Raw genomic sequence first — 16,290 nt, forward strand, 5'->3', positions numbered from 1 at the left:
AGGACCCTCTGTTGCTTTTTACAGATTCAGACTAACACGGCTACCCCTCTGATACTTGACATAGTAAGGCAGTTATAGTGCTTTAGGAGTTCACACTTGTTACTGGGTTTGTGAAATCTAATTATAGAACACACAGCTAGTTTCGGATCTCTGCCCTGGTGCTTGACAGCCTGCCCTAAGGTTGACACTGATGCTTGTGAGCCACTCCAGACAGGGTGACAGTGCCAAATTTAAGCACTTCATTTGTTTAAGCACATCTCAAGCTGTAGAGACTCATGATGTTAGCTCTGGAGGCCTCCCGTTCAATCCGTGGTCATAACCAAGATTGCACATGCTATAAAATTGAAGCTGATCTGGGATTCAAACTGCTGCGAGCCTGAGACAAGCTTTCTCTGTTCAGGGAAAATCTGTAATCCACTGTTCAGTGTGAGAGGGTCCTGTGGCACCTTTAAGACTAACAGAAGTGTTGGGATCTCCCAATATCTCCCAATACTTCTGTTAGTCTTAAAGGTGCCACTGGACCCTCTGTTGCTTTTTACAGATTCAGACTAACACGGCTACCCCTCTGATATTTGTTCAGTGTGAGTGACACATACCCCTGTGTGCCCAACCCACAGAGCATGTGAGTGTGTTACAGCTGCCAGCTGGGGAATTATTTCTCTAACTCAGGCTTTTAGCTCTAGACATCCCCAGCTCAATCCCCAGTCAGCAAGATGGTCATTCTCTTCCTCTCCCATTCCTCTTTTGTCTCTGTATGAGCCTCATTGATTGTATTTTGTTTTAATTTACACTGTAAGCTCTTTGGGGTAAATTGTATTTTTCCATAAAACACCCAGTGCACAAACAACACTCTATATTTTTTACAAAGTATTTATTAATATTTGCACTAATGGCCTCTGAAATCAACTCTTATCAACCCAAATGGGAATGACAGTCATTCAGTATGGTGGGAGTGCTCTGGTTGGCTGGAGAAGATTCCAGTTTGGGGTTTCTGCCCTGCTTCTTGACAGTCTGCTGTGTGTTTTATCACCTGAAATTGCAGCCATCAGTCTGAATGGTAACACAGCAAATCGAAGGGGTTGTGATTTCTCTTTCTCTTTGGAACATCCCAGGATATGTGTCTCACGGATGCTGTGATCTTCTTGTGTTGTTCAGCAGGCTTCAGCTAAGCAGCTTTCTTCTCACAAATACAGCGATATTGTTCAGTACAATTATAGGAGGTGGCTTCTCCTGCCTTCAAAAGTGCACAGGATGCTCCAGGCTCTTTCCTCTTTACTTGGAACCTGGGGTGGAAAGCTACATTTAACACTCAGCCATGCCATTTTTGTAAAATCACAAACAGTGTCATTGCATTTGGCTGCCTAAATATTGGAGTTAGCTTGTCTTACCTATTAATTTCACTTCTCAGAATAACATGTCCTCCAAGATGAGCTATGAAAAGCATTTCTTTGCGATTTGGAATTTTTTTTAGTGTGAGATTGTTAATTTAGCTGAGAAGGCCTCTTGTTTCTCTTTACTGCAGCTGTTGTGCAATTTAATGTTCAGGGGTAGGAGGGTATTCTCTTCTTTTCCTCGTTAAGTGTAATGGTGGCATCACCCTTAGTCAGTGTTTCAGCTTTGAAATGTCCCATTATAGAATATTTGTGAATGTCTATATTCGTATGTAGCTCTGACAGAGTTACACCTACCACCGTTAATGTTATTCAATTGTTTTATTATGTTTATTCATTTAGATTTAAACAATCCAACTAGCACCACTCCTTCCTGTGAGAATTTGTAGAAGTCAAAAATGCACAATAATACTATATGTTCAGTAGCAGTGCCAGACTGCAAATTCTGTAAGAAATGCACAAGGATGTAAAACACAAGTGAACAACTTCTAGATCTGCCAGAGACTTACAGCTCAGTGGAATAAGCTGTGCCATCCTCCCACATCCAGCTTGTAGCAGCTCCCGTACGGAATAGTCCAATCCAGTGAAAACACACCAGTCTGTTTATGAAATCCTGTTTGGGAACAAGACTAAATCATTTACATCAATCCACTTTGGTAGGTATATGGATACCAGGGATGAGAATGAGGTTGATGTGTCCCAAACAGGACCAGTGTTTCGTAATGCCCATACGTTGGCCAATCACACCTCATTTTTTCCAAAATAGTTAACCATAGATTTTATGAGATTTTTGCCCAATTTAATGTGCACCTGCCCCTCCAGGGAAGCATCACAGCTACTGTCCTGGCTGAGAAGAACTGATAGGATACCCCGGAGAACAAGTCAACACAATTGTCCCATCAGCCAGGGGTATCACTAATGAGAGAGATGAGGAGTTCTCTTCCCGAGCAGCACAAACACTAACTCAACAGCATTTCCAGCCTCTGTTAAAGAGAGACAAAGCTTGGTTTTATTCTCAGATGGGTTTCATTTCATTGAATTCAGTGAAGGAAGTCCTGATTCACGATGGAGTGAGAGGAGACTAAGACCCTAGGAATGGACTTTCTGCTTTCCTCGTGCTATGCAGAGCACTAATCCCTAGGCTTAGGGCCTGCTTTAGCAAGAGCGGGGCCCGATTCCTGGGGGCGGGGCTTGCTCTCCCGCCCCTGCTTCTTTTCAGACTTCCCGCGAATATCTGATTCTCTGAAGCAGGGGAGGGGGCGGAGCGTTCAGGGGAGGGGAAGAGGGGGAAGTGAGCTTGGGGCGGGGTGGACAGCTGCAGCGCGGGGCCCTCTTGGCGCGGGGCCCAATTCAGCCAAATCGGCTGAATCGGCCTAAAGCTGGCCCTGCCTAGGCTAGGACATCACACTCCCTTTAATCAGTCCTGAAGTCAGAGATAAAATTTGGATTCACTCCTTCTCTGGTGCCCAAAATCTGCCCAGTGTCTCTTGGGGACACAGCTCTGAATACAACACAAGCAGTTTAGAGGGTCATTTTACCCTGCCAGTGTTATTTTTCATTTTATACCCATATCCCACTTCCCCAGCAGATGAATATTGGGCAGGTGTAGTTTGGAAAATACAGGAAAATAAGGCAAAGGGTAAATTCCCCACCAATTCTTCCTTGTTCTCTATCCTCAGCAGTCTGGAGCTGTGAGACGAGCAGTATTCTCGACTCTTCTCCCAGGAGCTCCTTTCATGTGTAAAATGGTAACACTTCCTTCTATGCTGTATCCAGCCCTCAGGGCAAGAGCTGCATTTATCTCCTTGAAAAAGAGAGAAATATAGACCCATCATATTTCTCTATTGATGGGTGCGACGCAGTGTGATACAGAATGTCACCGTGTACTAGCTAGTGTGTATATTTCTCCATGGGAATGTACTGTTTGTCTTGCCAGCTAGGATGAAGCTGATGTGGGTGCCCCCAAAATAACCTGGGATATGGGATACTTGGGTCAAGGCTCTTTTCTGAATCAGGCAGAGCAGGGACTTAACCCTGATTCTCCCTCATCCCGCATGAGTCCCCTCAACTCCAGGCTATTGGCTACTCAAGGGTTTCTCTATTTTTTCATGGAAAACTTTGAAAGGTCTCAGTTTTATCCCAACATGAAATGGGAAAATTTTGAATTCTCAAAAGTGCTCATGGGACAGGAAACCTGTTTCCCATCCAGCTCCATTCAGATCACAATGAACAAGAAAGGTAATGAGAGCAATTGGGCAGGAGGTAGCAACAATGAGATGCCTTTCTGAACAACTTGCTTCTGTTGCAGATGAGTCATCATCATCATGGCCTCATTTTCAAAGTGATGGCAACAATGATGTTGACTAGGATGAAAACCTGATAGCAGCAGCCTAGTTGTCTCTTGCATTTGTCAAAATCCCTCTGTTTATCAGTGTCTTTCCCTTGTACCATTGAGAGATGTAAATTGGGAAGGAACCACCCAGGTTCCTCTACTTTGAAGCTAGTTAGCCAGGGATAATTTATTATGTTCACTGTTTAGGACACCATATTTTTGCTAAGATTTGTTTGTGGCTTTCCATGTAATTAATATTTAGATGAGGCCCTTGTACATTTTGTGCACAGCGACGGAAGTAACTTTGTTGTTAATAAAGACAAGGAGAACTGGATTCTGATAAAGCAACAATATTACCATAAAGGATATAACAGAAGAGTGAGCTCTGATCGATACCTTCCCTATTCACAGCATTTGAGAGTTCTGTGATATTGGCTTGGAGATCATCTCTTTGCTGAGTACAGTTTTTCAGGGTTTTCTGCAATTGTGTGAAGTTTTTCAGAATAGCCTGTTTCTGGATAAGTTCCTCATTGAGTCTTCTTACTTGGTGGGAAGCCTGGAGAACTTAAATCCACATCCCAAGAAATCAGTTAAAACAAAATTCAATACACTTATATAAATCATTTGCATTTTGCATTATAAGGATGCTAACAGCAATTGTGACAGTTGTCATTATGGCTTACACACTGGGGATTGAACTGGGGACCTTCTGAGCTAAAAGCATGAACTGCTACAACTTGAGTGAAAGACCTGGTCTACCCTGGAAGGATAGGTCAATGTAGTTACAGTAGTCAGGAGTGTGAAAAAAACATTCCACTAAATCATGTAATTTTGCCAACTTAACCCCAGCACAGATACAGCTATGTAAATGGAAGAATGGTACGCAGCTACCATCATTTGGGGCGGGGGAGGGTGTGTGTAGCATATGCAACTACCATCATTTCAGGAGTAGTAGGTCATGTCTATACTTGGGGTTATGCCGGCATAGCTATGGCAATTTAGTGCATAGAAAAATACATTTTTTGGCTAATAAAATATTCACTGAAAAAAATTCACCCAGTCCTAGTCATGATGCCATTTCTAACCACATTTAAACTGTAGTCAGAGTTTCAAATCAACTTTAGTCTTAACTCAGAAGGCCTCTTAGGACCACCCCTCTCCCTGGGATTCAGAGCTGGAGCCGCAATACAAGATGTAGCTTCAAAATGCTACATAGGTATTCTATATAGGTATTTGTACAGCATTAGTGCAAACCCTGCTAGCCTTAGTCTTTTGACCTGGGCTAAAAAGCTTGCTCCTGCTTGTTCCAAAATGCTGTGTAGACACACCCTTAAAGGCATCTCAGCTTCTCACGTGTTTTACTGGTAAAATTCAAATCACAGCTCAGCAGGCTACCGGTTCTGAATACCAGTTGTTTTTCACAAAGTAATGCAAACTATGACAGTGTCTCACATATGCATTTACACACATTACTCAAATACTTATTAGAAGATCCCTTCTAAACTTTATAATGGTTCAGATAATGTTTTGTTGCCTTCTTGGCAAATACTTACACTTGGCACCCAAAACCCCTGCAGTTACTAGCAAAGCCAGGCAGAGAAGCCCCAGAATCACTGTAATGAGCCATGGTGAAGATGGAGAAGGAGATTCTAACAGAAATAAGAGAGAAAATGAAAGCAAAGATGACTAGATCTATGGGATCAGATCAGAGCTCTCAGCCACACCAGTCTACCAAAGCCAGAACCCACCTCTATGGAGCTAAACCAATCCAATAATAAGAGCTATTGAATATGTGCTCAACAAATCTTGTGTGAATTGAGAAGGTGTGGAAAAAACAGTGAAGTCCAGATCTGTCACATCCCAATTTCTGCCCAGGCATTGGCACAGTGTGGTCCTAAGCGAGCTCCCATTAACATGCCATTTCCTTCCACAGTAGACAAAATTCTAATTTTATTGTTCATTAAACATGAGGCCATCGACAGCGGCTACACCAGGAGGAGGATGTTTGACTATGAACACTTTGATAAAAGAAAATAAGGATCTAGAAGCTCATAGTGCATAATACCTTTGCTCTCTACACTTGTAGGTCTTTGTTGCCTCTGCTGCTTTGAAGGAGTGTGAAACTTCAGATCAGAGTAGGTTATTTCCTGCTCGCTGGTTTCTGGATGGAAAGACAGCTCTATGAAATTGTCATCACAGTAGGTGGGAACATAACTTCATAGATGTTAAGGCTAGAAGACACCATTATGAGCATCAGGTCTGAATTCCTGCGTAATGTAACACAGACCATAGACCCTCACCCTGTAATTCCTGTTTCCAAAACTAATAACTTGTGGTTGAATTGAGCCATATCTTTTAGAAAGAGAGTAAGTCTTCATTTAAAGACTCCAAATGGTGGAGAATTATCACATTCCTTGGTAATCTGTTCCATTGATTAATTACACACATTGTTCAAAATTTGTGTCAGATTTCCAATTTGACCTTTATCAGAGTCATCCAATTAGGAAGCAGAAACAATAGCATGTGACTTAGGTGACCGATCACATTGATCCAATAGCGAAGTATGAATAGTGAATTCTTGAAGCAGTAGCCACTGCAAATAGTTGACAGCCTACTCCAAACTTGGAACATAAACTACACACTGAATAATTTCATATAGAAACCCATTTTTAAAAAATTCACGCCTGTTCTCAGATAAGTCATGAACAGAACAAGGGGTGAATTCTCTGAGCGTCAGATTCTTTAATTGTGACTCATGTTGAGTTGAATCTTATTCTGTGAATATGAATAAGGAAAGGAATCAGAATCTGTCCCTGAATTTTTTTTCTCTGCACTAATGGCCTAGTAAGACTGAGTAAAATTTAGTAAGGACATCAGGATTTGGCCCAAAGGCTGTAGCTAGTTAAAGTATGGGATGGACAGAAAGCACATAGTAAAGTGGTGAGTACAACATTTGTTTCTTATTATTTTCTGCTATCTTCAAAAAAACCTGACCTTTTGAAGCTACACCCTGAGGAGAGGGCCATTGACTGGGATTACCTGTTCTCCGAAACTGCAGATTAAAGGCCTGAGCTGTACAAAGTAACACTTGAACTATTCAGTTGGGTATCGGGCTTCTGATCATAAAAACTGACATAAACTTGGGACCAAGAGTTTGAAAGACTCACCCTACCAGAGCTCTGTGTTGGAGCTGGGGATGACCTCAGGTAAGCTTTTAGCATGCATATAGGTTCTTTTATTGTTTTAAAATATGTTTTCTCTTTAATGCTTTTCCCCTAAGAATAAATACAGTTTGCTTTCTGAAGGTTGGTTGGTAACTGGAATACACTGTTATAGCCCTTGTAAAAGAGTTAACTGCAGGTGCTGGTTCCCGATCAGACCTGCTGCGAAATCACAATGAGGTGCAGAGGTACTGCAAGCCTAAACCCCCAGAAGGCAAGATGTGGGTCTCTGCCTCAAGAGATGTGAGAGCTGGGAAGCCAAAATCTTCAGTGGGTGCCCTCAAGGAAGAGCTGGAGGGAGGTCAAAGATGTAGTTAAGCCTGGAACCGTGTGAATGCTTATCCTCAGGTCCAAGAGACCTTTCTCATGAGTGATGGCTCCAAATCTTTGCTGACTGACAGAAAGATTCCATGGTCAGGCTGCAGGCCATGGAAGTTCTGGAAAACCTGAACAGTCAACTCAAGATGGAAAATATTAGCTCACAGAGCAATCCACTCAGGTGCTTTCTCCTATAGACCAACTTGGGACAGCTGACCAGTCACAGGTGAACTAGTCTCTTCCCTCATAAAGGGCCAGTACCACCCTGTGACACAAGGGTTTATTACTTCATAATCAAATAATTGTATTCCAGGGCTTTGTAGGCACAAAGCCAATTCTTTCCCATACTTGGAAGACTACGCATTTCTTGAGGCTCCTTTATATCACACAGACTGACACAAAACTAACAACATAGTTTTACTGACATTTGAGAAAAAACTCTAACACAGATTCTTGATATATAACGTTAGGGTTTGTAGGATAAAGTTCAAGAAGGAGATTTGAGTGGGGCTAAAAGCATAATGTTAGACATAGATTCAGGAGATTATAAATATACAGTACCTATGATCCTGGTGTGCTTTGGTCTTCGTTTTCTCTTCCTCTCTGCAGGAGTATGAAATCTGAGGTCCACATAGGTCACTGACTGCTCACTCATTTCTGGTGGGTTATGGGATAGAAATTCCAGAGATGGGGTTAGTGAACTGAGATGAATATTGGGATTTGTACCTCAGTGAAATGAGCTTTTAGAGTCAGTAAAAGCATCAACATGAACAGGAGCAATGTAACAGGACAGCCTGCTCAGTGGCTCGGTATGAGTGCTCCTGCGTTGCTCTCGGACACTTAACTCCCACATAACAAAGGCCAGAAGAAACATATTCTACCATTTATGGCTAGCTAGGCCACTCCATCTCATCCCAGTGGGTGATCATTTGGCCTCACATATACACACTTTTGTCACCTCCTGGCTGGTCTAGCAATGCTTTTTAGCAGGGTATGAAGCCATCAGCCTCAGGACACTCCAACTACTACAGAACGATGCAGCCTGTCTCCTCGGCAACACAGGCTGCCATAAGCACCTCACACCAGTCCTCCACTCACTGTACTGGCTCCCTATAGAATGCCAGGTCAAATTAAAGATCTCAGTTCCTATCTTTATGGTGCTCCATGCCTGGCCCCACAATACCAAAGAGATTGCCTAAAGTGCCAGAATCAGTCCATGTGACCAACAACTCCACTTCTTCGGCACAATGGAACTTTCTACCACAAGGACAAAACTCGTCTATACAGGAGATGGAGCTTTTTCGGGGCCAGTCTGGGATCATGGAGCAAATTTCCACAGGAAATAAGAACCACCTCAAATATCACTACCTTTTGCTACAAGTGCAAGGCGCACCTCTCAAACTTTGTATTGGCTAACATAAACATATAACACAGAGCACATATAATTTATTTTAAAGGAAAACAACCCCACCTCCCTCCAAACTACACTTTTCACACAATTTCCCCCAGGGCGGGGAGAAGAAAAGTAAAAACTGTATGTGATTAGATGTTAGTCACCTCCCTTAACTCACCTCTGAAAGGTAGTCAGATATAGAATCATAGAATCATAGAATAACAGGGTTGGAAGGGACCTCAGAAGGTCATCCAGTCCAACCCCCTGCTCAAAGCAGGACCAATTCCCAACTAAATCATCCCAGCCAGGGCTTTGTCAAGCCGGGCCTTAAAAACCTCCAAGGAAGGAGACTCCACCACCTCCCTAGGTAACACATTCCAGTGCTTCACCACCCTCCTAGTGAAATAGTGTTTCCAAATATCCAACCTGGACCTCCCGCACTGCAACTTGAGACCATTGCTCCTTGTTCTGTCATCTGCCACCACTGAGAACAGCCGAGCTCCATCCTCTTTGGAACCCCCCTTCAGGTAGTTGAAGGCTGCTATCAAATCCCCCCTCATTCTTCTCTTCTGGAGACTAAACAATCCCAGTTCCCTCAGCCTCTCCTCATAAGTCATGTGCTTCAGACCCCTAATCATTTTTGTTGCCCTCCGTTGGACTCTTTCCAATTTTTCCACATCCTTCTTGTAGTGTGGGGCCCAAAACTGGACACAGTATTCCAGATGAGGCCTCACCAATGTCGAATAAAGGGGAACGATCACGTTCCTCGATCTGCTGGCAATGCCCCTACTTATACAGCCCAAAATGCCATTAGCCTTCTTGGCAACAAGAGCACACTGTTGACTCATATCCAGCTTCTCGTCCACTGTGACCCCTAGGTCCTTTTCTGCAGAACTGCTACCTAGCCATTCGGTCCCTAGTCTGTAGCAGTGCATGGGATTTTTCCGTTCTAAGTGCAGGACTCTGCACTTGTCCTTGTTGAACCTCATCAGGTTTTTTTTGGCCCAATCCTCTAATTTGTCTAGGTCCCTCTGTATCCGATCCCTACCCTCTAGTGTATCTACCACACCTCCTAGTTTAGTGTCATCTGCAAACTTGCTGAGAGTGCAGTCCACACCATCCTCCAGATCATTAATAAAGATATTAAACAAAACCGGCCCCAGGACCGACTCTTGGGGCACTCCGCTTGAAACCGGCTGCCAACTAGACATGGAGCCATTGATCACTACCTGTTGAGCCCGACGATCTAGCCAGCTTTCTATCCACCTTACAGTCCATTCATATATGGTGATGAGGGATGCATAAGAACATGTGAAGAATAGAGCACTTTATCTCCTTCTGATACTGGTAACTGCCTGTATTTATAAAAAAGAAGGTAAATATTATAGAATGATGCAGGCCCTACTTAATTACGGATGCAATTTAGTTTCCATTAGAAGTTCAATTTGGGGGCTCTACATAAATCACCAAAAAAGCAACTTTGACTTAAAATTGATAGGAGAGAACTTGGTCCAAGGTAAAAAAAATTCTGCAAAATTTGAAGTGATTTGAAACAAGTTGTTTGTCAGATTTCTCCGCTAAAAATATCGCTTTTCATTACAGTTCAAATATTCTTGTAGACATTTTCTTTTTGTCATGTAATTAAAAAAACATAAATAAATACAATTTAATTTACTAGACTCCCCTAGAGATCAAATAACTGCTAGCAATTGCTGCTTATTTAAAAAAAACTGTTGTTAGCCCATTTCTTTGCAAGGGGAGAGCTCACAGTGAAACCTGATTACTGGGGACCTTTGGGAAAAGAAATTTTCCACTGAAAGTCACACAAAGGGAAATGCTAAATTCACTGAAGTTTGCTGATAGAGCCAGCTGAAAATTTTCCATCGTAACTTTTTTGTAATGGAAAATTGGGGGTTTGACCGAACATAAACATTTGAGGAAAGGATCGGCTTTCCTTTTTTTTTTTCAGAAGAAAACTCAAAATTTTCATCCATGCACAGAAAATTTTGGTCAAAAAACTGACAAAACAAAAAACCACTAGTTCACCTCTACCTCGGTATAACGCTGTCCTCGGGAGCCAAAAAATCTTACCACGTTATAGGTGAAACCGCGTTATATTGAACTTGCTTTGCTCCACCAGAGTGCGCAGCCCCGCCCCCCCCGGAGCACTGCTTTACCGCATTATATCTGAATTTGTGTTATATTGGGTCGTGTTATATCGAGGAAGAAGTGTACAATTAAACATTTTCAGACAAAAAATAAAAATGTTTTGTTTTTTCGATGACTAGTCAAAACTTTCCATGGAAAAAATCCCACTTTTCAAACTGACTTATTTATGGGGATTTCTCCTCTTTTGCAGAACTCTGTAGAGGAATGTCCCCTCCCCATTCTCCACATAAGCTTCCTGTTCTAGCCCATTCTCCCCTTTCACTCATCACTTCAGCACTGAATCTCTGATACCTATAGGAAGGAAGACTTGTATGTGGGAGGGAATATGAACATGGGAAGGGTATCTGAAGAAAGCAGGAGGAACTGGTGGGGAGAGAAATCAAAACAGCACTCCCCATTCCTGTGGTCCTAGTGAGATCTGAGATCTGTAGCAAAGGAGAACACCCAAGAAGCTTTCTGAAAATCACTGGATCCACTTTCAAGCTTCTGCATTTCCTGGGGTTCCTGTGTGTGATGTTCATTTTATTTGAGGTTAGTTTAATTCTAATGTTCTTGGAAGGCAAAATTCATACTGTGTCTCTGCAATTTTAACTTCCCCTTAACAAAGTTCTTGTGTGAAACTGAATATACTTTGGTTACCTCCATGTCTTACTCAAAGGATGTTGAGGAGCAAGCAATGAAAACATTTTTTTATTTTTACTGAAAAAGGTAAACTACATGTTTTAAACCCCATATTTTGCTGCACATCTTCATGGAATGTTAGAGAAACTACTTATAGCTTGACTCATATCAGAAGAAGCTGGGAAGAGATAGTTACAGGGAGATGACAAGTACAGTCATGGTACTATATTATCAGAGGACAGCCTTCTAGCACTCTAGAAGTGCTATGCCTTCTCCTTAAAATACTTTGTGTAAATTTGAGAGCCTCTAAATCCATGAATATATCCACTAATTAAAGGAAATTCAGATAAAATTCAACAAAAGAACTGATTGATGAGGAAAGATTAAGGGCTTGATGTAAGAACTGCAGAAAAACCTTTACTCCCATGGAAGTCAATGGAAGTTGTGTGTGGTTTAACAATCACTAAGGGGCCTATCATCATTGAGAAAAGAAAGGAAGTAAAATCGCTCGAGATGAGATGGATGCTACTTAAACAATAATAGAGTCTCAGAGAACACACATACCATTAAATGAAAAAAGAACCAGAAAGGTAAGGAATAAGCCAATATGGCTACATGGTAGAATTCGACAGGCAATTCAAGCCAAAGAGAGTTACTTCAAAATTTGGAAATCTGACTCTACTAAAGGCAATAAAGAGGATCATAAATTACAGCAGGCAATAAGTAAGAAGAAAATTAGAAGAATCAGAATGCATTTGGAAGAGCAAATAGCTAAAGGTGTAAAAACAAACTAGAGATTCTTTAAATCTAGCAGAAGCAGGAAGCCTATCAAAGAATCTGTGGGTCTGCTGAAAATCAGCAGTTATAGGGGGCGATTAAGAATGAGAAATGATTTCTTTGCATCAGTCTTCACCACAGAGGATGTGGGGGAAGATTCCTACCCTGACCTGCCGTTTTCTGGTAACAGGGTTTGAACTGTGGGAGGAAGAGGTGCTGGGGCCACCTAATTATTTATAAATTAGTAAGTCACCAGGCCTAGATGGTACATCTCAGAGTTCTGAAGGAGCCCAAGTATGAATTAGCTGAACAGCTGCTAACAATAATATGCCGTTTCATTAAAAACAGAGAATTTGAGGGTAGCAAATGTTGTACCTATATTTGAAAAAGGCTTTAGGGGAGCTCCAGGAAAATATAGATCAGCAAGCCTTATATCTGTACCTGGTAAATTGGTTGTAAATATATTTAAAACAATAACAAAACACCTGGAAGATCATGATCTGATAGGGTCTAACCAGCACAGATTCTGCAAAGGATAATCATGTCTCATGAATCTTTTAGAATTCTTTATGAGAACCAGCTCGCATAATTTCTGTAGACTTTAAAAAGGCCTTTGAGAAGGTCCTGCACAAGAGGCTAAGTCATCATGGGGTGAGAGGCAAGATGTAGTGATGGATCAAAAATTGGGTGCAAGGCAGAAAGCAGAGTAGAAGTAAATGGTCACTTTTCATCTCAGAAAAAGCTTAACATTGGGGGCCTCAAGGTTTCCTACAAGATCCCATGTTGTATAATGTGGCTTAAGTCAGTTAAAACCTGAAAAATTTAAAACTGTACCGGACAAAGCCTTGTAAGGTAGACTGCAGAGAACAGTTCTTCACTGAAGGGTGATAGATAAGACATCCTAATGCTATGACTTTCCATCTTCCTTTTCTATATGTCATGAAACAATGCTCATTCAAAATAATTATTTACAGAGATCCTTTGCACTTGGTCCCTAAGAGGCACCAGTTGGAAGGTATGAAACAAAAATCTGCTTCCCCAGTTGTCCATTGCGTATAAATTGCATAGAATTGTAGCATTAGTAACCAGTCTTGTGAATTGCAGATCTCCTTCATTGCCTGCTGACTTCATAAGGATTTCAGAGTAGATTAAGGGTCATTCAGCACCTCCCAGAATCCAGTCACTAGTATTCGTAGTTCTGTAATCTTTTAGAATTTGATTTAAAGCATATTTAATGAACTGCTAGAGTTCAGTGAATCATAGACTCATAGACACTTGAGGTGTAAAAGACACCACAATCTAGCTGTAATTCATTTAGGGTAATATTTTCAAAAGTGTCTTTGTCATTGAAAATCAATGAGAGTTAGGCTCTTAGATTCCTAAGTCACAATGAATATTTAACTTAGACTCCTGAAGTCACTTATGACCAGATTTTCAAAAGGTATGTAGGCACCTAAACAAGTAGATAGGCACCTAATAGGATTTTGAAAAGCACCCAGGCACATAATTCTCATGGCAGTTTGGTGCCTAGGTGCTTTTCAAAATCCTATTAGTTGCCTATCTACTTGTATAGGTGCCTTTGGAAAAATGTTACCCCTAGTCCATTCCTTTGGCCAATATAAGGTTATCTCTATGGTATGAGAGGTAGGATTAAAATAACATTAATACAAAGAAAGAAAAGAAAGAAAGAAACTGTAAGGGCAAAAAAGAATTAGTTAAAAAGAAAGTAGGCAAGGGCAAATAGAGAACAAAACCAGACAAAAAGTCAGGACCTACAAACCCAATGAAAACACAGAAATAAATAGGGAAATCGTAGAAAGAAACCAATATTATGGAAGAAAGAAATGCAGGAAAAGAAACATGCCATTTGAACACTTCCCACCTCTCTAATTAGACTATATGGGCTACAGGGCAGGGAATTCTCTTTTTCTCCCTGCACATTGATGGTTTTATATAAATAATAAATAGCGATTAACTAGAGCTGGTCTAAACTTTTCAAATTTTGACAATTAAAAATTTTCAGAATTAAAACAAATGAGTTTTTTTTATTTTTCATATTTCCCCCCTCCCATTTTTCAAGCACCTATAAAGTTTCAATTACATTCAAAATTTTGCAAAACAAAAACAAAACTTTCCACAAAAATATTTTTCTCCCTTTTGGGGATCAGGTCTAGTACCTATATCTATAGGGCCTGATCCTACAATGTGCAATGCACAGATGGACTGCTGTGCTTGCATGGAGCTCCATTAAAATCATCTGGGCTGTGCCAGGGTGCTGCAGTCCACGCATGCATTATACATTGCAGTATCATAGCCACAGAGTCCAATTCTGCAACATGCTGAGCACCCTCAACTCCCCTTGACTTCATCATCTCACAATACTTGATCATATTTCCACGTGCTTTCTCCCACGTTGTTTGATATTGTTTAGCCTCAGTCCGTAAGAGGGGGGAAATGTCACCTCAGACATTAAATAAATACTATTATTGCAAGTCTTCCCAATGCAGTTCATATTAAATTTTATCCAAGGGAAAAAATAATGTAATGTACACACACACACACACACACACACACATATATATCTACAGATATCTTTCATTATAGCCACTGCTATTCATCTCCTGAATTACAGGACAGGTAAGGGAGATAATCTACAGCAATTACCATAGTAAAAAGGAAAGCCTCTGGAGAAAATATGGTATTACCTTTGTGTTGGAAGGTTTAAAAGGGCTTTAAATCTTCTACTTGCCTTGTCTTTGCCCACAGGGAGAGAGATGGGCAGTGTGATATCACCATTCGAGTGTCCTGTTATAAGTGGGACAGCACCAGCCAAGAGAGGGATAATTATTTGTTCTGCAATGTTCCGGCTGAAACCGCACAGGAAGCGCTCATGTTGCTGATTAGAGAGTCACGGCCCTTGTCCAAAAGCACTGAGAACAGAGACTTTCCTCTTCAGATGGCTGAACCAGCACTGACAACACCTGTTGTTTTAACTTCAAAAGCTACTTGGTGTTACTGAAATTCTGAAACTCAGTAACTTTCAGAACATATACTCAACTGAAGTCCAAGCACATACCCTCCTTTAGTTCTTGGATGGGAACTTTCATGTTTACTCTCCAAAGCCATAGATGTCAACAGAAGGATTCCCACTGATTTCAGTGGTCTTTGGTCTGGGGCCCAAACAGGACTCACCACCATCAACATCAGAACTTTTGGTTTCAGCATCTTCCACCCCACAAGCAGCTTCCTATTTGGCAGTCAAGCATGGAAAGTGAGAAGATGGAGGCAACCTTTAGCTTGTCTGAATGGGTAGATTCTGGGATATGTTGCCTATTAGTGACATTGCATCAAGTCAGGAATCCAGCCTTCTCCGTATACAACCCTTAGAATGGGAAAGACACAAGAAGAACTTTGGATGAAGCCTTTAATTGATGACATTTCTGGGTCTCTAGCGGCATGGATTGTGGTCTCTGCTACATCTCTCAGCTCTGAGAATGTGCAAGAAAAGGCAAAACAGCTGTTCACATATGGAATAGGGGCAGTGATAGATGAAGATGATGATGATGATTTAATAAGTTCTGACAGTGTCAGAGCCCTGTACAAGACACAGACATAGACATAGAAAAAAACTTTACCCTGAGGTGTTCACAAGCTAAACTCAAATCAGACATAGAACACACAGGGAGGCCCAGAGGAAGTCTTTATCTTGGAGATTTGGAGACCGTTTCCGTGGGGGAAAACAGTGGGCCAAATTCTGCCCTCACTTATACTGGTGTAAGTGAGTAGTATTTCCACCCATGTCAGTGATCTTTAGCTCAGTCCTCCAGGGAAGGTGTCATATGAGAGCTGGCTGGCTCATTGCACAATACACACTTCATAGTCATAGCTACAAGAAAAGTAGCAGACACAAAAGCAATGGAACATGACATTTTAGGCTCTTCTCACAATGTTTTGCAAAAAAATCTAAACATGTGTTTACTGGAAAAGAATCCTGAAAATAGCAACCTTAACCTTGAAGTTTGTAGCTGTTTCCATTGCAAGTAGCTTTAACAATGAAACGGAAACTGC

At 41.4% G+C, this 16,290-nt stretch overlaps 1 protein-coding gene across 1 annotated transcript; it reads right to left on the reverse strand.

Annotated features, from left to right (window-relative positions):
- Positions 1-1,165: 1,165 nt before the first annotated feature.
- LOC128843675 (C-type lectin domain family 9 member A-like) lies at positions 1,166-15,006 on the reverse strand. The gene is made up of 8 exons (XM_054040709.1): positions 14,928-15,006; positions 7,824-7,919; positions 5,789-5,884; positions 5,277-5,372; positions 4,120-4,287; positions 3,044-3,195; positions 1,901-2,004; positions 1,166-1,283 (listed from the first exon to the last, which is right to left on the reverse strand). Exons 2-8 carry the CDS (start codon positions 7,915-7,917, stop codon positions 1,166-1,168), a joined length of 828 nt encoding a protein of 275 aa, XP_053896684.1. The 5' UTR covers positions 7,918-7,919; positions 14,928-15,006.
- Positions 15,007-16,290: the final 1,284 nt, after the last annotated feature.

The sequence above is a fragment of the Malaclemys terrapin genome, chromosome 1 (assembly GCF_027887155.1).
Source record: "Malaclemys terrapin pileata isolate rMalTer1 chromosome 1, rMalTer1.hap1, whole genome shotgun sequence".
NCBI lineage: Eukaryota > Metazoa > Chordata > Testudines > Emydidae > Malaclemys > Malaclemys terrapin.

What these genes read in the sequence shown, in the direction of transcription:
- LOC128843675 (XM_054040709.1), bottom strand. Translation starts at nt 7,917, where the DNA reads ATGAGTGAGCAGTCAGTGACCTATGTGGACCTCAGATTTCATACTCCT. An exon ending in TACAAGTGTAGAGAGCAAAG is followed by an intron (nt 5,373 to 5,788) that starts GTATTATGCACT and finishes TATTTCTGTTAG; the next exon opens with AATCTCCTTCTCCATCTTCA. An exon ending in AAATGCTGTGAATAGGGAAG is followed by an intron (nt 3,196 to 4,119) that starts GTATCGATCAGA and finishes CTCTTTTTCAAG; the next exon opens with GAGATAAATGCAGCTCTTGC.